The sequence below is a fragment of the Hyla sarda genome, chromosome 4 (genome assembly GCF_029499605.1).
Source record: "Hyla sarda isolate aHylSar1 chromosome 4, aHylSar1.hap1, whole genome shotgun sequence".
Classification (NCBI taxonomy): Eukaryota; Metazoa; Chordata; class Amphibia; order Anura; family Hylidae; genus Hyla; species Hyla sarda.
The window spans coordinates 24667793-24694913 of record NC_079192.1 but is presented as its reverse complement, the minus strand read 5'-3'; the positions used below and the strand labels follow the sequence as shown (position 1 = coordinate 24694913).

The 27121-nt window shown below is 46.9% G+C and overlaps 1 protein-coding gene across 1 annotated transcript; it reads left to right on the top strand.

Moving 5' to 3' along the window:
- Positions 1 to 428: 428 nt before the first annotated feature.
- On the top strand, positions 429 to 27121 carry TRAPPC14 (trafficking protein particle complex subunit 14). Its single transcript, XM_056570192.1, has 11 exons — positions 429 to 918; positions 3491 to 3586; positions 6331 to 6460; positions 13233 to 13319; positions 13411 to 13531; positions 18542 to 18689; positions 20077 to 20159; positions 21609 to 21778; positions 21856 to 22010; positions 22643 to 22839; positions 24937 to 27121. Exons 1-11 carry the CDS (start codon positions 535 to 537, stop codon positions 25088 to 25090), a joined length of 1725 nt encoding a protein of 574 aa, XP_056426167.1. The 5' UTR covers positions 429 to 534; the 3' UTR covers positions 25091 to 27121.

Genomic DNA, 27121 nt, shown 5'->3' with positions numbered 1-27121 from the left:
ACCCTGGCTCAGCAGACAGTATCACACATGATAGGCTTAGATACCCTGGGTCAGCACACAGTATGACAAATGACAGACTTAGATACCCAGCTCAGCACAAAGTATCACACGACAGGCATAGATACCCTGGCTCAGCAGACAGTGTCACATATGACAGGCTTAGATACTTCGGCTTAGTAGACAGTATCGTATCACACATGATTGATTTAGATACCCAGCTCAGCACACAGTATCACACATGACAGGCTTAGATACCCAGCTCAGATGACTGTATACTGTTGGATACCATACCCCAGCCCTCACATCTATCCTTCCGTTGCTATGATATAGTCTCTGGGCACCGTTGCTAGGTTACAACCTCCCTCAGCATCCGTTACTAGGCTCTTGGTGTTGCTAGGCTGTGGTCTCGGTTGGCGGCTGATCGCGCCTGTTGCTAGGTAACACTCCAGGCTCGGCGCTCTGGCCCTGCGCACTGCTGCGGGGTTGGGCGCCATCTTTCGGCGCTCGCTTGCTCTCCCCTGCCGGGATCTCATCATGGAGTCGCAGTGCGATTACTCGATGATCTTCCCGGCATGTCCCGTGTTACCGGCGGACCTCCCGGGCCGGTACCGCTCCCTCCCCCGCCGCAACCACCTCTACCTGGGAGAGACGCTGCGCTTCCTGCTCGTATTGCGGCTTCGGAGCGGCGGGGAGGCCGGGCAGGACAGGGCGGGGTCTGAGGCCTTATGTCAGGAGAGTCCGGGGGCCGAGAACTGCTCCTGGGCCCCGCTGGCCGCCTCTCTGTCTGCCCTGGCCAGTGTGTGCCCCGGGGAGGAGGAGCCCGAGGAGGAGGACGAGAGCGGCGGGGAGCGCGGAGGAGCCTACCGGGGGTGCAGAGCCATCCTGAGCCAGCAGCAGCCTGCGGGGGGCGCCCTGGGGGTAACAACCTGTCACCCTACAACCCACCTGTCACCCTACAACCTACTGTCACCTTCATCTGTCACCATCACCTGTCACCCTACAACCCACCTGTCACCCTACAACCCACCTGTCACCAACACCTGTCACCCTACAACCCACCTGTCACCCTACAACCTACCTGTCACCCTACAACCCACCTGTCACCCTACAACCCACCTGTCACCAACACCTGTCACCCTACAACCCACCTGTCACCCTACAACCCACCTGTCACCCTACAACCCACCTGTCACCCTACAACCCACCTGTCACCATCACCTCTCACCCTACAACCTACCTGTCACCCTACAACCTACCTGTCACCCTACAACCTACCTGTCACCATCACCTCTCACCCTACAACCTACCTGTCACCCTACAACCTACCTGTCACCCTACAACCCACCTGTCACCCTACAACCTACCTGTCACCATCACCTCTCACCCTACAACCTACCTGTCACCCTACAACCTACCTGTCACCCTACAACCCACCTGTCACCCTACAACCCACCTGTCACCAACACCTGTCACCCTACAACCCACCTGTCACCCTACAACCCACCTGTCACCAACACCTGTCACCCTACAACCCACCTGTCACCCTACAACCCACCTGTCACCCTACAACCCACCTGTCACCAACACCTGTCACCCTACAACCCACCTGTCACCCTACAACCCACCTGTCACCAACACCTGTCACCCTACAACCTACCTGTCACCAACACCTTTCACCCTACAACCTACCTGTCAACCTTCACCTGTCACCCTACAACTTACCTGTCACCCTACAACCTACCTGTCACCGTCACCTTACAACCTACTTGTCACCATCACCTGTCACCCTACAACCTACCTGTCACCATCACCTGTCACCCTACAACCCACCTGTCACCTTCACCTGTCACCCTACAACCTACCTGTCACCATCACCTGTCACCCTACAACCCACCTGTCACCTTCACCTGTCACCCTACAACCTACCTGTCACCATCACCTGTCACCCTACAACCTACCTGTCACCATCACCTGTCACCCTTCAACCTACCTGTCACCATCACCTGTCACCCTACAACCTACCTGTCACCATCACCTGTCACCCTACAACCTACCTGTCACCATCACCTGTCACCCTACAACCTACCTGTCACCTTCACCTGTCACCCTACAGCCTACCTGTCACCCTACAACCTACCTGTCACCATCACCTGTCACCCTACAACCTACCTGTCACCTTCACATATCACCCTACAACCTACCTGTCACCCTACAACCTACCTGTCACCATCACCTGTCACCATCACCTGTCACCCTACAACCTACCTGTCACCATCACCTGTCACCCTACAACCCACTTGTCACCTTCACCTGTCACCCTACAACCTACCTGTCACCATCACCTGTCACCCTACAACCCACTTGTCACCTTCACCTGTCACCCTACAACCTACCTGTCACCATCACCTGTCACCCTACAACCTACCTGTCACCTTCACCTGTCACCCTACAACCTACCTGTCACCATCACCTGTCACCCTACAACCTACCTGTCACCATCACCTGTCACCCTACAACCTACCTGTCACCATCACCTGTCACCCTACAACCTACCTGTCACCATCACCTGTCACCCTTCAACCTACCTGTCACCATCACCTGTCACCCTACAACCTACCTGTCACCATCACCTGTCACCCTACAACCTACCTGTCACCATCACCTGTCACCCTACAACCTACCTGTCACCATCACCAGTCACCCTACAGCCTACCTGTCACCTTCACCTGTCACCCTACAACCTACCTGTCACCATCACCTGTCACCCTACAACCTACCTGTCACCATCACCTGTCACCCTACAACCTACCTGTCACCTTCACCTGTCACCCTACAGCCTACCTGTCACCCTACAACCTACCTGTCACCATCACCAGTCACCCTACAACCTACCTGTCACCATCACCTGTCACCCTACAACCTACCTGTCACCATCACCTGTCACCCTAAAACTAACCTTTCACCTGTCTCTGTACAACCTACCTGTCACCCTACAACCTACCTATCACCCTGCCCCCCCTTCATCTATCACCCTGCCCCCCTGTCACCTATCACCCTGTCACTTTCACTCTGTCACCTATCCTGCTCCCCGTCACCTCTCCCTCTGCCCCCTATCACCTCTTGCCTTTAGTCCCATCACCTTTCGCCCTGCCTTCTGTCACCTATCACTCTGCCCCATCTCACCTGGTCACCTACCAACCTATTACCCTTCCTGTTACCTGCCACCCTTTATGTGCCTGTCACCCGTCGCCTCTGTTACCCTGCCTGTCACCCGTCGCCTCTGTTACCCTGCCTGTCCCCCGTCGCCTCTGTTACCCTGCCTGTCACCCGTCGCCTCTGTTACCCTGCCTGTCACCCGTCGCCTCTGTTGCCTCTGTTGCCCTGCCTGTCACCCGTCGCCTCTGTTACCCTGCCTGTCACCCATCAGCCGCTCCAGCTCTCCTTCCGGTCACTTCTTGTCACCCTCTTATTTCTTCCCTGTGTCTTTCAGACGCCGGTCACTGACCCTGTAGTAGCCTGTGATGAGGTCATCTTCCCCCTCTCCGTGTCTCTGGACCGTCTGCCACCCACTACTGTAAAAGCAAAGGTAAGTGTCAGGTGACAGCAAGTGCCCATCTTCCCCTGAAATCCACGGAAGGGGGGGGGGGGGGGGGGGGGGGGCTGAATGTAAACATCACAATCTATAATGACCCTTGACCTCTGTATAGGGGTCAGTGTACAGGGAGTCCCATCGATCATTTCACTGGTCGTCTTGGTTGACAGACATGCCCAAGATGGCTCATTGGTGAGCAGGTTTACCATAGGGGGCTCAGTGGTCATCATGTGCACCTGAGGGGCTTCTTTAGTCAGAGGGTGCATCCAGTTGTCTTATTGGTCAGCATGTGCACTCTAGTTTTCTCATTGGTGAGTGGGCACACCCAGGTGGTTTAATTGGCGACAGTGTGCCCCCGGATGGTCTCGTGACCACATGTACCCTGTCTTGGTCAGGTGATGCACCCCGATGGTCTCATTGGTCAGCAGGTTTGCCCAGGAGGACTCATTGATCAGTGGGTGCAAAGACCAATCTGGACACTGCTTTAACCCCTTAACGACGCCGGACGTAAATGTACGTCCTGGTGAGGTGGTACTTAACGCACCAGGACGTACATTTACGTCCGATACATAACCGCGAGCATCAGAGCGATGCCCGGATCATGCGCAGCAGGGGACTCACCAATAATGAAGGACATCCGCGATCACGCAGATGTCCGCCGTTAACCCCTCAGATGCCGTGATCAATACAAATCACGGCATCTGCAGCATTGCGATCACTAAAATGGATGATTGGCCTTCCACTGATCATCCAGAACGGCAGACGGAGGTCCCCTCACCTGCCTCCACTGCCTTCCACAGGTCTTCTGCTCTGGTCTGAGATCGAGCAGAGACCAGAGCAGAAGATGACCGATAACACTGATCAGTGCGATGCCCTATGAATAGCACTGAACAGTATTAGCAATCAAATGATTGCTAGAAATAGTCTCCTATGGGGACTATTAAAGTGTAAAAAAAAGTAAGAAAAAAAAAAGTTTTAAAAAATGTGAAAACCCCCTGTTCCAATAAAAAACATAAATTGTCCCATTTTCCCTATTTCACTCCCAAAAAGTGTAAAAAAAAAAAAATTTGTATATACATATTTGGTATTGCCGGGGGCGTAAATATTCGAACTATTAAAATATAATAGTAGAACGAGAAAGAAGTCGGCGACTCACCGGAGCTGATTTTCAAGCAGTTTCTTCTTTATTAATACTCACATACATGGGGAGAGAAAGACGTACAAGGGGTACAGCTGTCTGGCAACGGGACCGTATCACATGTTACACACATTCTTTACGTACCCGAAAAGGTGCGCCGCGTCTGATTAACCACATAGTTGAAGCGCACGGAGCAAATCCAGAAGCCATATCCATTGCAGGAATAGAAAGAGTGGAACATAAATCAGGTTTGTCACGTGACAAGTATTTACTCCAGAGAGAAACCTATTGGATTTTAAAAACGGAAGCAACCGGCCCTTTGGGTCTGAATGATCGAGTTGATTTAGCTCCATGTTTTTAAAGTTATTTTTCCACTCAGTTTTGTATTACATGATTTTAACTTCTATAGATGGACTAGTACTATTCTAGTTACCACCCATCTTTTCCGTCACTGACTACGTGTCAGCAGGTGATAGGTTAATAGGAGGTCCTTACCTGTATTTAAAGTCACGTGTTAGTTATTCAGCTCAGGCCAGACGAAGCATGTGTAACATGTGAAACGGTCCCGTTGCCAGACAGCTGTACCCCTTGTACGTCTTTCTCTCCCCATGTATGTGAGTATTAATAAAGAAGAAACTGCTTGAAAATCAGCTCCGGTGAGTCGCCGACTTCTTTCTCGTTCTACTGTTACAAGACCACTGCTTATTATTCGGTCAGAGCACCACCAAAGTTTCACAGAATCAGCCCAACTAGTTATCCTTTTTCCACCTGTCCCACGTTTACAGACTGAGTAGTGCCGATCTCACCTGTCTATTTTACCCGTATTAAAATATAATGTTAATGATACCGTACGGTGAACGTGTAAAAAAAAAAAAAAAATAAATAAAAAAAATGAAAAGTCCAAAATTGGTACTTTTTTTTTTTATAACATTTTATTTAAAAAAAAAAATGTGATAAAAAATGTATTAAAAGTTTTATATAAGCAAATATGGTAGCAATAACAAGTACCCCTTTCTTTTTTCATTATAGGGGATAAGATGTCTGGTTGCGGGGGTCCCCAGCGATCTCGGCTGCGGCACCCCAGACATCTGGTGCAACTTCACTCGTTACCGGATGACTGGAGATGCGGGGCAGAGGCTCGTGACGTCACGGCCACGCCTCCTCAATGCAAGTCTATAGACTTGCATTGAGGGGGCGTGGCCGTGATGTCACGAGCAGGTGTGACCGTGATGTCACGAGCCACCGGCGCTGCACCCGACGCTTTAAACAAACGCCGGGAGCAGGGAGATCACGGGGGGGTCCCCAGCAGCGAGACCCCTGCAATTAGACATCTTATCCCCTATCCTTTGGATAAGATGTCTAGGGGTGGAGGACCCCTTTAAGCCGCCCCTCTGTCAAGGCTTCTGATCAACTACTGACAATCAGGTTGGTTTTACGTAGAAGCAGCCTAACTCCATACACATGCTGAATAGCTTTCTGCTTGCTGTCAGTGAATATGATCAAATATTTATTGTTCCTTTTTTTATCAGATTTAGTGTTTTTTTTTAGATGACCCTTGTGTACAGGGCTCCGATCTGATCCTCTCTTTTCTGTCCTGCAGATAGTGGTCACAGTCTGGAAGAGGGACTCTGAGCAGTCTCGGGCAAAGACCCTCGGATACCGCTCTCTGCTGCTCAATTCTACACCAGGTCAGATCTTCAAGGAGGAGCAGGCCACCTTCAAGGCTCAAGGTGATTCATGACCTTCTGTAATGCTGGAGAGCTTTCTCATAGACCCGTGTAAGCGGTAGAGTTAGGTGTCGGCTTGAACGGTCAGGTGACTCGGGATTGTGACGGGGTTCAGGGGAGAGAAGTCTTGTCAGGGGCTAATCTCAAACTCCTCTTGATTCTAAAAGGGTTCTGCAGCAGTTAGAGGATATGTGCATCCCAGCGACTGTAAAAACCTCTTCACATACATCCCAGCTGCTGTACACCGTCCTATTACGCAACACAGCTACTGTGCACCCTTAAAATATACCCCCCAGCTACTGTGCACCCTTAAAATATACCCCCCAGCTACTGTGCACCCTTAAAATATACCCTCCAGCTACTGTGCCCCCTCATAATATACCCCCCAGCTACTGTGCCCCCTCGTAATATACCCCCCCAGCTACTGTGCCCCCTCGTAATATACCCCCCCAGCTACTGTGCCCCCTCGTAATATACCCCCCCCCAGCTACTGTGCCCCCTCGTAATATACCCCCCCCAGCTACTGTGCACCCTTAAAATATACCCCCAGCTACTGTGCCCCCTTAAAATATACCCCCCAGCTACTGTGCCCCCTCATAATATACCCCCCCCAGCTACTGTGGACCCTTACAATATGCTCCACAGAAACTGTGGATCCTCATAATATCCCCCCCCCAGCTACTGTGCCCCCTCATAATATCCCCCCCCAGCTATTGTGCCCCCTCATAATATACCCCCCAGATACTGTGCCCCCTCATAATATACCCCCCCCCCAGCTACTGTGGACCCTTACAAAATGCTCCACAGAAACTGTGGATCCTCATAATATCCCCCCCCCAGCTACTGTGCCCCCTCATAATATACCCCCCAGCTACTGTGCCCCCTCATAATATACCCCCCAGCTACTGTGCCCCCTCATAATATACCCCCCCAGCTACTGTGCCCCCTCGTAATATACCCCCCCAGCTACTGTGCACCCTCGTAATATACCCCCCAGCTACTGTGCACCCTCGTAATATACCCCCCAGCTACTGTGCACCCCTATAATATACCCCCCAGCTACTGTGCACCCTCGTAATATACCCCCCAGCTACTGTGCACCCCTATAATATACCCCCCAGCTACTGTGCACCCTCATAGTATAAACCCTTTTTGAGAAGATTTGTGTTGTGTACTGATCAACAAGAAAAAACTCACCCTTTTTTAAAGAGAGGTTCTGCAGCAGCTGAGGTGCATAGGTCACAAGACCTAATGCATGTGTTCACTTTAAATGGATAAGAAAGTTATCCTGAGACATCACTGCAGAGTTTTTGCTGTTCTATAATCATATACACTTGTATATACTCATTAACAAAGGTAAATAATGCACCAAGAAGGCTCCTGTACCCTGTTGGGCGCCTCTAGCTTGGATACAATATACGGAGATCCGGTCGGCATGGAGGCGTACAGGTTCTGATCATACAGGGGGGAGTAATGAAGAGATGGGGACGTATAAAGAAGAGATGGGGGATGGGTCTAATGAACTAATAAAGAGACGGGGTCTGTCTGATTATCCGGAGCCTGTTCTTACATGTAGGTGCTCTCACTGCCCCCCTCACATTCACCAAAACAACCATCCTGCTTGTCTGTCCCATGATGCACCCCTTTCTGTCTGTCAACTGCAGAATGTCTTTAAGGTCAGTAAAGGGCCCAGGGTATAATGAATCCGTAATAACTTCCATATCTGTCTGAGACATAACTATGTTTTGCATTAATCCCACATTTCTCGGGTGTTTTATTCCCAGTGAGTGTATATGACAGTATAGTGGAGGGGTGGGGGCAGGGTAGGGGTTATCATCTCTCACTGAAGACATATTTCCTGTGGTCTCCTTTACTTCCTCATTTGGTTTCAACACAACATGTCACGAGTTCAGACTAGAAAATATAATAAGGTGTCAGGTATTTGGATATACATGTCCCTGAATGTGCCGGAGCAGGCGGAGAGTTCCCACCATGTATGGCAGCGTTTCCACAAGGGACCCAATCACGTTCTCCTGCATATCTCGTCCATTCATGTGAGCGGGAACAACTTACAGGTCTACATTACATGGGGAAAATACGACCCTTTCCATGCTGGCAGACTTGTATCATGTCCTCTTTATCTTTATTCTCCTCTTCCCCTTCCTCCTCCTTCCATATCTAGTCCTGGCTCTTTTTTTCCTTTTTTCATTTCTGGTCCTTCATTTCCATCTGTTCTTCCTCCTCCTTTCATTTCTGGTTCTGTCTCATCCTTCCTTCTCGTTCTTCCTCCTTCCGTTTCTGGTTCTGTCTCATCCTTCCTTCTCGTTCTTCCTCCTTCCGTTTCTGGTTCTGTCTCATCCTTCCTTCTCGTTCTTCCTCCTTCCGTTTCTGGTTCTGTCTCATCCTTCCTTCTCGTTCTTCCTCCTTCCGTTTCTGGTTCTGTCTCATCCTTCCTTCTCGTTCTTCCTCCTTCCGTTTCTGGTTCTGTCTCATCCTTCCTTCTCGTTCTTCCTCCTTCCGTTTCTGGTTCTGTCTCATCCTTCCTTCTCGTTCTTCCTCCTTCCGTTTCTGGTTCTGTCTCATCCTTCCTTCTCGTTCTTCCTCCTTCCGTTTCTGGTTCTGTCTCATCCTTCCTTCTCGTTCTTCCTCCTTCAGTTTCTGGTTCTGTCTCATCCTTCCTTCTCGTTCTTCCTCCTTCCGTTTCTGGTTCTGTCTCATCCTTCCTTCTCGTTCTTCCTCCTTCCGTTTCTGGTTCTGTCTCATCCTTCCTTCTCGTTCTTCCTCCTTCCGTTTCTGGTTCTGTCTCATCCTTCCTTTTCGTTCTTCCTCCTTCCATGTCTTGTCTTTACCCCTATTTCTTTGTTCTTTTGAGTCTTGTCCACTCTTTGTTCCTCCTGCCACGTGTTGTCCGTCTCACTTTATCTTCCATGTCTTGTCTCGCCCCCTCTTTCCACCTCCTTCCATGTCTTACCGACTCTTTCTTCCATCTGTTAGTCCGGGTTCACACCACGTTTTTGCAGTACAGGTTCCGTATACGTTTTCAAATTGAAAAACGTATGGAACCATATTGAAAATTGTATGCATTGACTCTCCATGGAAAACCTATGCCAAACGATGCATCAGGTTGTGTACTTTTTGCTTCTTGTACGGTTTTGTCCATTTTTTTTTCCTATACCTAAAACTGTAGCCTTCCATGTTTTTTTTTTTTTTTTTGTCCGGGTGAAAAACCGTATTGAAACCGTATACGGTTCCTTTAACATGGGAGTCAATGAGAACCGTATTTGCATACGGTTCCATCCGCTTTGCGCAATAGGATTTTTGAGTTTGACCGTGCGCAGTGCACGCCGAATGTATTGAAAAGTTAAAAACGGATACTTTAAAAAAATATATATAAAAATTGATGCAACCAACAACATTTTTCAAACCGTATAGGAGTTAATTTTTGTACACACATTTTGATATAGTTTAGTCAGGTTTCGAGGAATCCGTTTCTCATCAAAAACCTGATATGGGAATTGTATTGTAAAAACGTGGTGTGAATGCAGCCTTATCCACATTGTCTTACGCCTTCTATGTCTTGTCCTACTTCCTCTTACAGTGGGGATCAAAAGTTTGGGCACCCCAGATAAAATTTGTATTAATGTGCATAAAGAAGCCAAGGAAAGATGGAAAAATCTCCAAAAGGCATCAAATTACAGATTAGACATTCTTATAATATGTCAACAAAAGTTAGATTTTATTTCCATCATTTACACTTTCAAAACAACAGAAAACAATAAAATGGCGTCTGCAAAAGTTTGGGCACCCTGCAGAGTTAATATCTTGTACTGCCCCCTTTGGCAAGTATCACAGCTTGTAAACGCTTTTTGTAGCCATCCAAGAGTCTTTCAATTCTTGTTTGAGGTATCTTTTCCCAGTCTTCCTTACAAAAGTCTTCCAGTTCTTTGAGATTTCTGGGCTGTCTGTCACGCACTGCTCTTTTAAAGAGGTATTCCGCCCCTAGACATCTTATCCCCTATCCAAAGGATAGGGGATAAGATGTCAGATCGCCGGGGTCCCGCTGCTGGGGAATCCGGGGATCGCTGCTGCAGCACCCCGCTATCATTACTGCACAGAGCGAGATCGCTCTGCACGTAATGACGGGCAGTACAGGGGCCGGAGCATCGTTACGTCACGGCTCCTCCCCTCGTGACGTCATGGCCCGCCCCCGTCAATACAAGTCTATGGGAAGGTCTATGGTGGTCGTCACACCCCCTGCCATAGACTTGCATTAAGGGGACGGGCCGTGATGTCATGAGGGGCGGAGCCATGACGTCACGCTGCTCCGGCCCCTGTATCGCCCGTCATTACGCACAGAGCGAACTCGATCTGTGCAGTAATGATGGCGGGGTGCTGCAGCAGCGATCCCCGGGGTCCCCAGCAGCGGGACCGCGGCGACCTGACATCTTATCCCCTATCCTTTGGATAGGGGATAAGATGCCAGGGGAGGAGTACCCCTTTAAAGGTCTATCCATAGATTTTCAATTATGTTGAGGTCAGGAGATTGTGAAGGCCATGGCAAAACCTTCAGTTTACGCCTCTTGATGTAATCCCTCGTGGATTTCGAGGTGTGTTTAGGATCATTATCCATTTGTAGAAGCCATCCTCTCTTTAACTCTTAGCTTTTTCACAGATGGCATCAAGTTAGCATCCAAAATTTGCTGAAATTTTATTGAATCAATTTTTCCTTCTACTTGTGAGATGTTCCCTGTGCCACTGGCTGCAGTACAACCCCAAAGCATGATTGACCCACCCCCATGCTTAACAGTTGGACAGAGGTTCTTTTCATTAAATTCTGTTTCCCTTCTTCTCCAAACGTACCTTTGCTCATTCCGGCCAAAAAGTTCAATTTTAACCTCATCGGTCCACAGAACTTGTTTCCAAAATGCATCAGGCCTGTCTATATGTTGATTTGCAAAGTTCAAACGTTGATTTTTGTGGTGAGGACGTAGAAGAGGTTTTCTTCTGATGACTCTTCCATGAAGACCATATTTGTACAAGTATCTCTTTATAGTGGAATATTGTACCACAACTCCAGTGTCTGCCAAATCTTTCTGGAGGGATTGTGCAGTCAAACGTGGGTTTTGAATTGTTTTTCTCACAATCCTTCGAGCTGTTCTGATATTTTTCTTGGTCTTCTAGATCTTGCTTTAACTTCCACTGTTCCTGATGACTGCCATTTCTTAATTACATTCCGAACAGAGGATATTGACATCCGAAAATGTTTTGCTATCTTCTTATAGCCTTCTCCAGCTTTGTGAGCGTCAACTATTTTCAGTTTCAGATTTCTAGACAACTGCTTAGAAGAACCCATGGTGCTGATTGTTGGGGCAAGGTCAGATGAGTCTGGGCATTTAAAACCTTTGAGATTGACATCACCTGATCTTCCCAGATGATGATTGAGAACAATCTATGACACTGGCAGGTCTCAGCTTTGCAAAGGGGGCAGTGCATGCTATAAATTCTGCAGGGTGCCCAAACTTTTGCAGATGACATTTTTTTGTTTTCTGTTATTTTGAAAGTATAAATGATGGAAATAAAATCTAACTTTTGTTGACATATTATAAGAATGTGTAATCTGTAATTTGATGCCTTTTGGAGATTTTTCCATCTTTCCTTGGCTTCTTTATGCACATCAATACAAATTTTTACCTGGGGTGCCCAAACTTTTGATCCCCATTGTACTTCCTTCTTCCATGTATTATCCTACTTCCTCTTACTTCTTCCATGTCTTGTCCTACTTCCTCCTTCCATGTCTTGTCCTACTTCCTCTTACTTCTTCCATGTCTTGCCCTACTTCCTCTTACTTCCTCCTTCCATGTCTTGTCCTACTTCCTCTTCCATGTCTCTTACTTCCTCCTTCCATGTCTTGTCCTACTTCCTCTTCCATGTCTCTTACTTCCTCCTTCCATGTCTTGTCCTACATCCTCTTACTTCCTCCTTCCATGTCTTGTCCTACTTCCTCTTCCATGTCTCTTACTTCCTTCTTCCATGTCTTGTCCTACTTCCTCTTCCATGTCTCTTACTTCCTTCTTCCATGTCTTGTCCTACTTCCTCCTTCCATGTCTCTTACTTCCTTCTTCCATGTCTTGTCCTACTTCCTCTTACTTCCTTCTTCCATGTCTTGTCCTACTTCCTCTTCCTTCTTCCATGTATTGTCCTACTTCCTCTTCCTCCTTCCATGTCTTGTCCTACTTCCTCTTCCTCCTTCCATGTCTTGTCCTACTTCCTCTTCCATGTCTCTTACTTCCTTCTTCCATGTCTTGTCCTACTTCCTCTTACTTCCTCCTTCCATGTCTTGTCCTACTTCCTCTTCCATGTCTCTTACTTCCTTCTTCCATGTCTTGTCCTACTTCCTCTTACTTCCTCCTTCCATGTCTTGTCCTACTTCCTCTTCCATGTCTCTTACTTCCTTCTTCCATGTCTCTTACTTCCTTCTTCCATGTCTTGTCCTACTTCCTCTTACTTCCTTCTTCCATGTCTTGTCCTACTTCCTCTTACTTCCTCCTTCCATGTCTTGTCCTACTTCCTCTTCCATGTCTCTTACTTCCTTCTTCCATGTCTCTTACTTCCTCCTTCCATGTCTTGTCCTACTTCCTCTTCCATGTCTCTTACTTCCTTCTTCCATGTCATGTCCTACTTCCTTCTTCCATGGCTCTTCCCCCCCCCCCTTGTTTCCTATTATAACAGTAGCGCCCCCTGCTTCCTCCTGACTAACCTCTCTTCTCTCTCATAGTGAGTACCCTCCTCACCGTGCTCCCACCTCCCACCCTCAGGTGCCGTCAGATCAACGTGTCCGGGAAACACCTCACAGCTCTGAAAGGTGAGATCTTGGCGATAAAGGTCGGGGGGGCAGTGAAGGTGGTGACCGGGTCGTATATCTGCCCTCACCCCGTATTTCTCCCTTCCCTCAGTGCTGAACACTTCCTCTCAGGATGAACTCTGTATTCGGGATGTACAGATACTCCCCAACTTCAATGCCAGTTACCTGCCCGTCATGCCCGACGGCTCGGTGCTCCTTGTGGACAATGTCTGGTAAGTGGATGTGATGACGCCTGCAGTGGTGTACCAGCATTGTGCGCCATGTTTCCTCTCACACTGTAATCATCCAAGAACACAGAAACAAGCGCCACAAAGGGTAAAACCAGATTAAACCAGGTAACCCGCTCACCCTGGGGGGGGTTGTGTAAACTCCTACACAACAATGGTTTAGGCTTAGAGTAGGGTCCGTCTGCTGCCCTTCGACTAGGAGGAGACTTCAATAGATACGTCCGGCTCACCAAGACGCTGACGGAAACCTGATGGACAAGGAGGATAAGACGTAACTTTAATATCCAAGATGCAACGCGTTTCGCTGCGCATGCGCAGCGAAACGCGTTTAATCTTGGATATTAAATGGTATTCCAGTATTTTTTTTTTTTTATATCAACTGGCTCCAGAAAGTTAAACGGATTTGTAAATTACTTCTATTAAAAAAATCTTAATCCTTCCAGTACTTATCAGCTGCTGAAGTTGAGTTCTTTTCTGTCTGACCACAGTGCTCTCTGCTGACATCTCTGTCTGTCTCAGGAACTGTCCAGAGTAGGAGCAAATCCCCATAGCAAACTTATCCTGCTCTGGACAGTTCCTAAAATGGACAGAGGTGCCAGCAGAGAGCACTGTGGTCAGACAGAAAAGAACACCTCAACTTCAGCAGCTGATAAGTGCTGGTAGGATTAAGATTTTTTTTTCATAGAAGTAATTTACAAATCTGTTTAACTTTCTGGAGCCAGTTGATATAAAAAAAATAGTTTTTTTCCTGGAATACCCCTTTAACCCCTTAACGACGCAAAACGTAAATGTACGTCCTGGTGCGGTGGTACCAACGCACCAGGACGTAAATTTATGTCCTGTACATGATCATAGCAGCCAGGGATCCGCCGTTAACGGCGACATCCGCGATCATGCAGATGTCTGCCATTTACCTCTCAGATGCGGTGATCAATACTGATCACGGCGTCTGCGATAGTGCGGTCAGAAAAATGCTTGATCGGATCGTCCGCATCGCTGCCGCGGCGATCCGACCATTTGTAATGGCGGACGGAGGTCCCCTCATCTGCCTCCGTCCGTCTCCCGGCGTCTTCTGCTCTGGTCTGAGATCCAGCAGACCAAAGCAGAAGATCACCGATAACACTGATCAGTGCTATGCCCTATACATAACACTGAACAGTATAAGCAATCGAAGGATTGCTATAGATAGTCCCCTATGGGGACATAAAAAGTATTAAAAAAATAAAATAAATAAGTAAAAACATTTTTTTTAAATCCCCTCCCCAATAAAAATTTAAATTGTCCCTTTTTCCCCATTTTACCCCCAAAAAGTGTAAAAAAATAAAATAAAATAATATTTTTTTTAATAAACATATTTGGTATTGCCGCATTTGTAAATATCCGAACTATTAAAATACAACGTTAATGATTGCTGCTTTTTTTTATAACATTTTATCATTTTATTCCTCAAAAAATTGATTAAAAAAAATTACAGATCACGGTGCAAAAAATGAGCCCTCATACCGCCGCTTATACGGAAAAATGAAAAAGTTATAGGTCAGCAAAATAGAGGGATGTTAGACATACTAATTTGGTTAAAAAGTTTGCGTTTTTTTTTAAGCGCAACAGTAATAGAAAAGTATATAATCATGGATATCATTTTAATTGTATTGACCCAGAGAATAAAGAAAACAGGTCTATTTTACCGTAAAGTGTACAGCGTGAAAACAAAACCTTCCAAAATGTAGCAAAATTGCGGTTTTCTTATCAATTTCCCCACACAAATAGTATTTTTTTTGGTTGCGCCATATATTTTATGGTAAAATTAGTGATGTCATTACAAAGGACAATTGGTCGCACAAAAAACAAGCCCTCATACTAGTCTGTGGATGAAAATATAAGAGTTATGATTTTTAGAAGACGAGGAGGAAAAAACGAAAACGTAAAAATTAACTTGTCCGAGTCCTTAACTCCTTGCCGCCCGTGTTCCCCCGCTCTGTACCGACTTCCGATCGGTGGCCGGATCGGGGGTTAGTGTCATTTCCCCCGCTCCGGCCACCGATCGGAAGTCGGTATAGAGCGGGGGAACACGGGCGGCGAGGGGGGGGACATGGCCCGACTTACCCGGACCGGTGGAGGCAGCGGAGGTGGCATCACGGAGCAGCGGCGGCAGCGAAGGCTGCAGTGAAGATCGCGGTAAGTGATCTTCACTGTGGCTTTCTAAAAGCTGCAAAACTACAACTCCCAAAGGCTGTCTGGGCATGCTGGAAGTTGTAGTTTTGCAACATCTGGAGGGTCACAGTTTGGAGACCACTGCGTAGTGGTCTCTAAACTGTGGTCCTCCAGATGTTGCAAAACTACAACTTTCAGCATGCACTGACTGTCTGGGCATGCTGGGAGTTGTAGTTTTGCAACATCTGAAGAGGCACAGTTTGGAGACCACTATAAGGTGGTCTCTAAACTGTAGCCCTCCAGATGTTGCAAAACTACAATTCCCAGCATGCCCAGACAGTCAGGGATGCTGGGCATGTAGGTCTGCAATATCTGGCCCTTCATATGTTGCAGAACTACAACTCCCAGCATGCCTGGACAGTCTGGGCATGCTTGGAGTTGTAGTTTTGCAACATCTGGAGGGCTACTACTTAGCTGTCTCCAAACTGTTCTTCCCCAGTCTTTCCCAGACTGTCCAGGCATACTGGGAGTTGTAGTTCTGCAACGTATGAAGGGCCAGATATTGCAGAACTACACGCCCAGCATCCCTGACTGTCTGGCCATGCTGGGAATTGTAGTTTTGCAACAGCTGTAGGCACACTGGTTGGGAAACACTGTGCTAGAGTCTGTTTCCTAACTCAGTGATTCCAACCTGTTTGCCTCCAGCTGTTGCAAAACTACAACTCTCAGAATGCACTGACAGACCGTACATGCTGGGAGTTGTAGTTTTGCAACAGCTGGAGGCACATTGGTTGGAATCACTGAGCTAGAATCTGTTTTCTAACTCAGTGGTTACCCACCAGTGTGCCTAGAGCTGTTGTAAAACTACAGTGCATTCTGGGAGTTGTAGTTTTGTAACAGCTGAAGGTTTGGGGTGCCCCCCCCCCCCCCATGTGAATGTACAGGGTAAAGGGTACATTCACACGGGCGGGTTTACAGTGGGTTTCCTTCTACAAGTTTTAGCTGCGGCAAATTTTCCGCCACAGCTCAAACTCCCAGCGGAAAACTTACTGTGAATCCCCGCCTGTGAGATTGTACCCTAAAAACACTACAAAAAAGTAAAACACTACATATACACCCCCTTACACATCCCGTCCCTCCCCCAAATAAAAATGAAAAAAGTCACATACGTGTTTCCTAAAGGGAGCCTCCAGCTGTTGCAAAACTACAACTCCCAGTATTGCCGGACAGCCATAGACTGTCCTGGCAGGCTGGAAGTCTTGCAGCAGCTGGAGGCACCCTGTTTGGGAAACACTGCTGTAGGGTTTTACTGTAGGTAACCGGGTCCGCCCCTATTGCAAATTCCATATTTAGTCCTCAAATGAGCATGGCGCTCTCTCACTTTGGAGCCCTGTCGTATTTCAAGGCAACAGTTTAGGGCCACATATGGGGTATCTCTGTACTTGGGAGAAATTGCACTACAAATTTTGGGGCGATTTTTCTCCTTTTACCCCTTATGAAAAGGAAAAGTTGGGGGCTACACCAGCTTGTTAGTGTAAAAAAAAATTAAAAATTTTTACACTAACATGCTGGTGTTGCTATATACTTTTAAAAGGAGAAAAAGACCCCCAAAATTTGTAACGCAATTTCTCCTGAGTACAGAAATACCCCAGATGTGGGCGCAAAATGCTCTGCGGACGAACTACAGGAGTGAGAGCGCACCATGTACATTTCAGGCCTAAATTGGTGATTTGCACAGGGGTGGCTGATCGTTACAGCGGTTCTGACATGAACGCAAAAAAAAAAATAACACCCACGTGTGACCCCATTTTGGAAACTACACCCCTCACGTAATGTAATAAGGGGTACAGTGAGCATTTACGCCCCACAGGTGTCTGACAGATTTTTGGAACAGTGGTCCGTAAAAATGAAAAATTTAATTTTTCATTTGCACAGCCCACTGTTCCAAAGATCTGTCAAACGCCAGTGGGGTGTAAATACTCACTGCACCCCTTATTAAATTCTGTGAAGGGTGTAGTTTCCAAAATAGCATGACATGTATTTTTATTTTTATGGTGCCAGAACAGTAAAAAAAAAAAAAAAAATACATGTCATGCTATTTTGGAAACTACACCCTTCACAGGCTTCCTAAATGTGACATGCCCCCAAAAACCATTTCAGCAAAATTCGCTCTCCAAAAGCCCAATGTCGCTCCTTCCCTTCTGAGCCCTCTAATGCACCAACAGATCACTTTACATCCACATATGAGGTATTTCCTTACTCGAGAGAAATGGGGTATTTCCATACTCAGAAGAGATGGGGTTACAAATTTTGGGGGGCATTTTCTCCCATTACCCTTTGTAAAAATGGTAAATTTGGGGAAAAAACTGCACTTTAGTGAAATTTTTTTCTTTTCCATTTACACATCTGACTTAAACGAAATGTCATCAAACACCTGTGGGGTGTTAAGGCTCACTGGACCCCTTGTTACGTGCCTTGAGGGGTGTAGTTTCCAAAATAGTATGCCATGTGTTTATTTTTTTTTTTTTTTTTTTTTTTTGCTGTTCTGGCACCATAGGGGCTTCCTAAATGTGACATGCCCCTCAAAAACCATTTCAGAAAAATTCACTCTCCAAAATCCCATTGTCGCTCCTTTTTACAAATCTGTTTAACTTTCTGGCACCAGTTGATTTGAAGGGGTACCCCACACCCCTAGACATCTTATCCCCTATCCAAAGGGGGATGGGTGAGGACGTCATCAAACAGCTCCTCAGCTTCCTAGAGCCCCGTGTGGGTGACTGAGTTGTGACTATTAGGACCGCACACGGACCCTCACGTGTAACATGTTCTCTTCTCTCTGTTCAGTCACCAGTCAGGAGATGTCAGCGTGGCCTCCTTCCTGCGCCTGCACAGCTGCTCATCCCAGTTACCCAGCATGCTCTGCTCCCTGGAGGAGCACAATTTCCTTTTCCAGCTGCAAACAGGAGAGCGCCCCCCGGAGGATGCCAAAGAGGTGAGCAGTTATGTACCAAGCATTTTATTTTTTAGTAGTCTCTAGAGATGAGCGAACTTACAGTAAATTCGATTCGTCACGAACTTCTCGGCTCGGCAGTTGATGTCTTATCCTGCGTAAATTAGTTCAGCTTTCCGGTGCTCCGGTGGGCTGGAATAGGTGGATACATTCCTAGGAAAGAGTCTCCTAGGACTATATCCACCTTTTCCAGCCCACAGGAGCACCGGAAAGCTGAACTAATTTATGCAGGAAAAGTCATCAACTGCCGAGCCGAGAAGTTCGTGATGAATCGAATTTACAGTAAGTTCGCTCATCTCTAGTAGTCTCACATATTAGAAAGCAAGCAGCCTTTCAGACCTCACAAGTTCAAGATCCCCGCTGGCTGTCAGTGAATGGGAAAATGTAGCTGGAGGTTTGTTACAATAGCATCCAACGTTGACAATCCTGTGTAATCTAAACTGACTGCGCTCCATTCAATGCATATTTCACAGTGTGTAAAAAAAAAAAAAAGCAGCACCTAAGCCAGTGTTTCCCAACCAGGGTGCCTCCAGCTGTTGCAAAACTACAACTCCCAGCATGCCCTGACAGCCAACGGCTGTCCGGGCATGCTGGGAGTTGTAGTTTTGCAACAGCTGGAGTCACCCTGGTTGGGAAACATTGGGATAGAGTAAGTCTAGGTTCACAAGGTGCCTTTTTTTCCAACTTTTTTATCTGTTTATTTTTATTTTATTTTTTTAATCAACTGGTGCCAGAAAGTTTTTCCAAATTTGTAAATGACTTCTATTAAAAAATGTTTATCCTTCCAGTACTTATTAGCAGCTGTATGCCACAGAGGACATTTTTTGCTTTTTTGTCTTGTCCACAGTGCTCTCTACTGACACCTCTGTCCGTGTCAGGAACTGTCCAGAGCAGCATAGGTTTGCTATGGAGATTTTCTCCTGCTGTGGACAGTTCCTGATACGGACAGAGGTGTCAGCAGAGAGCACTGTGGACAAGACAAAAAAGACATTCAAAAAGCAAAGAATTTCCTCTGTAGTATACAGCTGCTAATAAGTACTGGAAGGATAACATTTTTTAATAGAAGTCATTTACAAATCTGTTTAACTTTCTGGCACCAGTTGATTTAAAAAAAAAAATGTTTTCCACCGAAGTACCCCTTTAAAAACCCGATTAAAAAAGTTGGAAAAAAAACGCACCTTGTGAACCCAGACTTACTTTATTCTAATGTTTCCCAACCAGGGTGCCTCCAGCTGTTGCAAAACTACAACTCCCAGCATGCCCGGACAGCCAAAGGCTTTTATTGATCTGATAGAGAACATCTGAGTGATAATAAATTGTACCTGTCTTGGGCATCCACAGTCTTTACCTTCTTTTTTCTTTTCCTTAGGGTCTGGAGGTTCCTTTAATCGCTATAATTCACTGGTCCACCCCAAAGCTGCCATTTACATCTGGAATATACACCCATTACAAGTAAGTCTTTAACTCTTAAAGGGGTACTCCGCCCCTAGGGGCCGCTGCTGGGGCCCCCAGGGATCACTGCTGCGGCACCCCGCCATCATTGCTGCACAGAGCGAACTCGCTCTGTGCAGTAATGATAGCGGGGTGCCGCAGCGGCGATTCCCGGGGTCCCCAGCAGCGGGACCGCAGCGATCTAACATCTTATCCCCTATCCTTTGGATAAGGGATAAGATGCCAGGGGCGGAGTACCCCTTTAAGGACCAGGGGTTTTTCCGTTTTTGCACTTGTGTTTTTTCCTCCTTTCCTTTAAAAAATCATAACTTTTTAAATTTTGCACCTAAAAATCCATATTATGGCTTATTTTTTGTGCCACCAATTCTACGTTGCAGTGACATCAGTCATTTTACCCCAAAAATCCACGGCGAAATGGAAAAAAAATCATTGTGCGACAAAATTGAAGAAAAAACACCATTTTGTAACTTTTGGGGGCTTCCGTTTCTACACAGTACATTTTTTGGTAAAAATTACACCTTATCATTATTCTGTAGGTCCATACGATTAAAATGATCCCCTACTTATATAGGTGATTTTGTCGCACTTCTGGAAAAAATCATAACTACATGCAGGAAAATTAATACGTTTTAAAATTGTTATCTTCTGACCCCTATAACTTTTTTATTTTTCCGAGTACGGGCCGGTATTTGAGCTCATTTTCTTGCGCCGTGATCTGAATTTTTTATCGGTACCATTTTTGTATTGATCGGACTTTTTGATCGCTTCTTATTTATTTTTTCGTGATATAAAAAGTGACCAAAAATACACTATTATGGACTTTGGGATTTTTTTGCGCGTACGCCATTGACCGTTTAATTAACGATATATTTTTATAATTCGGACATTTCCACACGTGGAGATACCACTTATGTTTATCTTTATTTACACTGTTTTGTTTTTTTTTTATGGGAAAAGGGGGGTTATTCTTACTTTTATTAGGGAAGGGGTTAAATGATCTTTATAAAAAATAAGTCACTTTTTTTTTTTTTAAATGTTATAGCTCCCATAGGGACCTATAGCACTGCACACACTGATCTTTTACATCAATCATTGTTATACCATAGGATAATATTGATCACTGATTCTGCCAGTTTAGGTGACTGAACTACCCGGGGGTAGTTTACTTTCACTTTAGACGCAGCGATCAACTTTGAACGCTGTGTCTAAAGGGTTAATAGCGCGCGGCACCACGTTTAGTGCCGCGCATTATTAGCCATGGGTCCCGGGCGTTGTTAGAGGCTGATCCGCTATGATGTGGGGCCACTGCGCGGCCCGGCATTATAGAAAGGGAGCGGACTCAGGGCGTACAGGTACGCTCTGTGTCCTCAACAGGTTAATGACCTTGGGAGCCTGTAGATGGCGCCAGCAGTAACTCCCCTGCATTCTCATTGCTTCCTTTCCTTCCAGGCTCCCCAGTATTCGCCTGGAGCGGCCGCGGTTTGTGATGTCGGCGCGCTGTGACTCCCCGGTACAGACACACACCCCGTTTCGTGTTACATACACTCTGCTGAATGATCTGCAGGACTTCCTGGCTGTCCGACTGGTCTGGACCCCAGATACCAACATGGCAGCGGGTGGTGAGTGTCATACAGTGTATGAATTGTGGTGGTGAAGAGGGAGGCAGCTGGTATAATATGTCATGTTCTTCTCACAGGTAGATGTCTGTCAGAAGAGGAGCGGCGAGTTACACAAGCAGCACAGGAGGCCGTTGTGTGTTACACCCCTATTAATAGTCTGGGCTTCTGTCGCAAAGGAAGCTCCGTCACCATCGGCGTCACATTCATGGCATTAAAAGCCGGGCTGTTTGAGGTGAGAAATGTGTCATAATGTTACCCCACAGAACCCAAACAAACGTGCTGGGGTACAGGAGGATGACACTTGGGGTACAGGATGATAACACTTGGGGTACAGGATGATAACACTTGGGGTACAGGTGGATGACACTTGGGGTACAGGAGGATGACACTTGGGGTACAGGAGGATGACACTTGGGGTACAGGAGGATGACACTTGGGGTACAGGAGGATGACACTTGGGGTACAGGAGGATGACACTTGGGGTACAGGAGGATGACACTTGGGGTACAGGAGGATGACACTTGGGGTACAGGAGGATGACACTTGGGGTACAGGAGGATGACACTTGGGGTACAGGAGGATGACACTTGGGGTACAGGAGGATGACACTTGGGGTACAGGAGAATAACACTTTGGGGGGGTACAGGATGAGGACACTTTGGGGGGGTACAGGATGAGGACACTTTGGGGGGGTACAGGATGAGGACACTTTGGGGGGGTACAGGATGAGGACACTTTGGGGGGGTACAGGATGAGGACACTTGGGGGGGTACAGCATGAGGACACTTGGGGGGTACAGGATGAGGACACGCTGACATTTGGATAGAAGACGCTGGTGTCACCTCTCTCCTTTGCTCCTCACAGCTCAGTCAGCATATGAAGCTGAAGCTGCAGTTCACAGCCAGTGTGTCTCAGGCCCCTCCGGACGCTCGTCCTGTCTCACGTAGGAGTAGTCCCAGCAGCCCTGCCCTGAGGGACCTAGAAAGACAGCAGCAGGGGGGCGCTCTAGGGAGGTCACAGTCCTTCTCTCACCAGCAGCCTCCTCGTGGGCAGCTCATCAGGTAAGTGATACCAACCCTCTGGGGAGATGCATACAGAGGAGCTATCTATTCTATTTCTCCATAGACACTATATAAATGATATAACTATATGACTGTGACAGAGACTACATGTACATACATATTTACAATGTTATAATGTTACATCTTACACCAGTGTGCCTCCAGCTGTTGCAAAACAAACTCCGAGCATGCCCGGACAGCCGAAGGATTGCAGTAACACATGTTTTGCTATACACATGTTTATTCCCTTCGTGTTTATTGGAGTTTAACCAAAAAAGGAGAAAAAAAGCAAATTGGACATAATGTCACCAAACTCCAAAAATGGTCTGGACAGAATTATTGGTCCCTTAACTTAATATTTGGTTGCACACCCTTTGGAAAACATAACTGAAATCAGTCGCTTCCTATAACCATCAATAAGCTTCTTACACCTCTCAGCCGGAATGTTGGACCACTCTTCCTTTACAAACTGCTCCAGGTCTCTTATTGGAAGGCGCTTTTTCCCAACAGGAATTTTAAGATCTCTCCACAGGTGATCAATGGGATTTAGATCTGGACTCATTGCTGCCACTTCAGAACTCTCCAGAGCTTTGTTGCCATCCATTTCTGGGGACTTTTTGATGTATGTTTGGGGTCATTATCTTGCTGGAAGACCCAAGATCTCAGACACAAACCCAGCTTTCTGACACTGGGCTGTACAGTGCGACCCAAAATCCATTGGTAATCCTCAGATTTCATGATGTCTTGTACACATTCAAGGCCCCCAGTGCCAGAGGCAGCAAAACAACCCAAAACATCACTGACCTCCACCATATGTCACTGTAGGTACTGTGTTCTTTTCTTTGTAGGCCTCATTCCATTTTTGGTAAACAGTAGAATGATGTGCTTTACCAAAAAGCTCTATCTTGTTCTCTTCTGTCCACAAAACGTTTTCCCAGAAGGATTTTGGTTACTCAAGTTCATTTTGGCAAAATATAGTCTTGCTTTTTTATGTCTGTGTCCGCAGTGGGGTCCTCCTGGGTCTCCTCCATAGTGGGGTCCTCCTGGGTCTCCTCCATAGTGGGGTCCTCCTGGGTCTCCTCCATAGTGGGGTCCTCCTGGGTCTCCTGCCATAGTGGGGTCCTCCTGGGTCTCCCCCATAGTGGGGTCCTCCTGGGTCTCCTCCATAGTGGGGTCCTCCTGGGTCTCCCCCATAGTGGGGTCCTCCTGGGTGTCCTCCATAGTGGGGTCCTCCTGGGTCTCCTCCATAGCGTTTAATTTCATTTAAATGTCAACGGATAGTTAGCCCTGACACTGATGCTCCCTGAGCCTGCAGGACAGCTTGAATGTCTTTGGAACTTGTTTGGGGCTGCTTATCCACCATCCGGACTATCCTGCGTTGACATCTTTCATAAATTTTTCTCTTCCGTCCACGTCCAGGGAGATTAGCTACAGTGTCATGGGTTGTAAACTTCTTGATAATGTTGCGCACTGTGGACAAAGGCAAATCTAGATCTCTGGAGATGGACTTGTAACCTTGAGATTGTTGATATTTTTCCACAATTTTGGTTCTCAAGTCCTCAGACAGTTCTCTTCTCCTCTTTCTGTTGTCCATGCTTAGTGTAGCACACACAGACACAATGCAAAGACTAAGTGAACTTCTCTCCTTTTTTATCTGGTGTGATTTTTATATTTCCCACACCTGTTACTTGCCCCAGGTGAGTTTAAAGGACCATCACATGCTTGAAACAATCTTATTTTTCCACAATTTTGAAAGGGTGCCGATAATTTTGTTCAGCCCATTTTTGGAGTTTGGTGACATTATGTCTAATTTGCTTTTTTTTCTTCCTTTTTTGCTTTAGTTCCAATACACACAAAGGGAATAAACATGTGTATAGCAAAACATGTGTTACTGCAATCCTTTTCTGTGAGGAATACTTCATTTTCTAGAAAAATTTCAGGGGTGACAACATTTACGGCCATGAATGTGACTTAAGGAATAAAAAAAATATATATGTCCTCACAAGACCATTCTGACCATTGTCGTAGTAGATTAGTTGGTTACAGGGGCTTCGTGGTGACATTCTTTGTGTCTTACTGTTTGTGTCCCCTCTGCAGGACCGGAAGTGTGATGGAGCGGCGTGCCATTACCCCACCTGTGGGATCCCCCTTGGGTCGACCGCTGTATTTGCCTCCTGAGCGGGCTGCTCTGTCTCTGGATAAAATTGCAAAGCGCCAGTGCAAAGTTCTGGTTGTGAATCCGGTCCAGTGACCCCCACAGTCCCCCCCCCAACGTTGTAAAGGAGGAGACTCGCCCCACCCGAAGGTGGACGGGGAAGCCAACAAAAGTCTGGGATTGAAGAGGGATGTGTGGACCAAGCAACCTGTGCTTGAAGGGAGATTAAGCCAAATCCTGGATAGGGGGATTAAAGGGCCAACATAAGCTTGGCTTATTAAGGGACCGGAGCCAAATAGTCTCTGCTGGAGCGGCGTTGCAGCCTTTAGAGATGGTGACATGGAGCTGAATGCTGCCTGTGTCAGTTGGGTAACGGGGCCAAATGCAGCTAGTGCGGGGAGCAGAACTGTAGACCACACAGCCTATGGGAGGGGAGGAATGTAGGCGGGGACTAAAAATAAGCCTTGTCCATGTGGGTGGGAGTGAGTTGTAAATCCTGTCCACGTGGACAGGAAGCGGGATTAAGCCCTGCCCACATGGACAGGAAGAACGATTAAGCCCTGCCCACAATGGACAGGAAGAACGATTAAGCCCTGCCCACATGGACAGGAAGAACGATTAAGCCCTGCCCACATGGACAGGAAGTATGATTAAGCCCTGCCCACATGGACAGGAAGTAAGATTAAGCCCTGCCCATGTGGGCGGGCCCAAAGTATGGGGGTGGGATGGGATTAAGGTACTACTGGGGTGACATTCCCTCCATTTGATGCTAGGAAACGATGGCAGAACAGACTGTACTCCTGGCTGTGTCCCCGCCATCTCTTCCAGACATTCAGGATTTTTTTTATGTTTACATTTTTTTGCCTTTTATTTTTATTTATACATTTCAGACACCGGACTTCTGCACTCGCCCAGGAATACCCTGGGTTTGCACATGACCCCAATGTTCTGTCTAACGCTGCGGGTAGACCGTTTATAAGCGAGTACTTTATTGTCAGTATACACACTGGAAGCATTGCCTGTCAGGACTTATGGAGGTGATGAAGGGACCTTTTTTTTTTTTTTTTTTTTAAATACTGTATCAGGATTACAGGTCAGATTTTATTTTTAAAAGAAAAAGTGAATTATGTGTTTTAAAATTAATTTAAAGGTACAAGCACCATGGACCAAATGCCAAAACTGTAAGATGATTATGCTGTAAGATTGTGGACCACCAGGAATGTGTCAGGTAGAGTTTTCTGGCTATGCATAGTGTTGGAGATTGCTGCACCACCTGCTGGATGCAGTGCTGTGCTGCACCACCTGCTGGATGCAGTGCTGTGCTGCACCACCTGCTGGATGCTGCATTTCTCCACCTGCCTAACACTGTTCTGTTCCGCCTGCTGGATGCAGTGCTACACTGCTCCACCTGTGGTATGGTTGTAATTTATAAGGATACAATGATGTGCTGTCCTTGGGCCCAGCACACTGGTCTAGTATATCCAGTACATAGATATTGGAGGTAAGGATCATTCTAGGCTTAGGCATGCAGATTCATCATCTAGGTACAAGTATTTAAGGCTGTGTTCACATGTTGCATTGCGGTTTTATTGCAGTATGGCATTGTTTTTACTGTGATTATGCAATACCACAACAGTACTGCAGTGAAACTGAAATGTGTGAACACAGCCTAAAGGGGAGATTCAGCCCCAGATCAGGTACAGCCCACTTATAATAGATTTTATAGATGGATAGATTATAAAACTAGGGCCCTCCAAGTAGTGTGCAGGGGCCGGAGTGGGCCCGTGTTCAGGAGTATTACCCTTCAAATGTGATTGGATTTCACAGAGATCCCCGGATAGGTAGCCGTCATATTTATGAGCACGTACTGGCCGGTTAGGGAGTTCTCCATCATTGTTTTGTGTGCTTTTAGCTGCTAAAATACTGCTCTGGTTATTACCACAGTCCCTGAGGTCGGAGCTATGAGTGACCTTTACAGGTGCAGTTCCCCTTTAAAGGGGGTGCTCCGCTGCCCCCAGCATTCAACATTTTGTTCTGGACGCTGGGTGCGGGCGGCGGAGGTCGTGATGTCATGGCCAGGCCCCTCGTCACGGAACGCCCCCTCAATGCAAGTCTATGGGAGGGGGC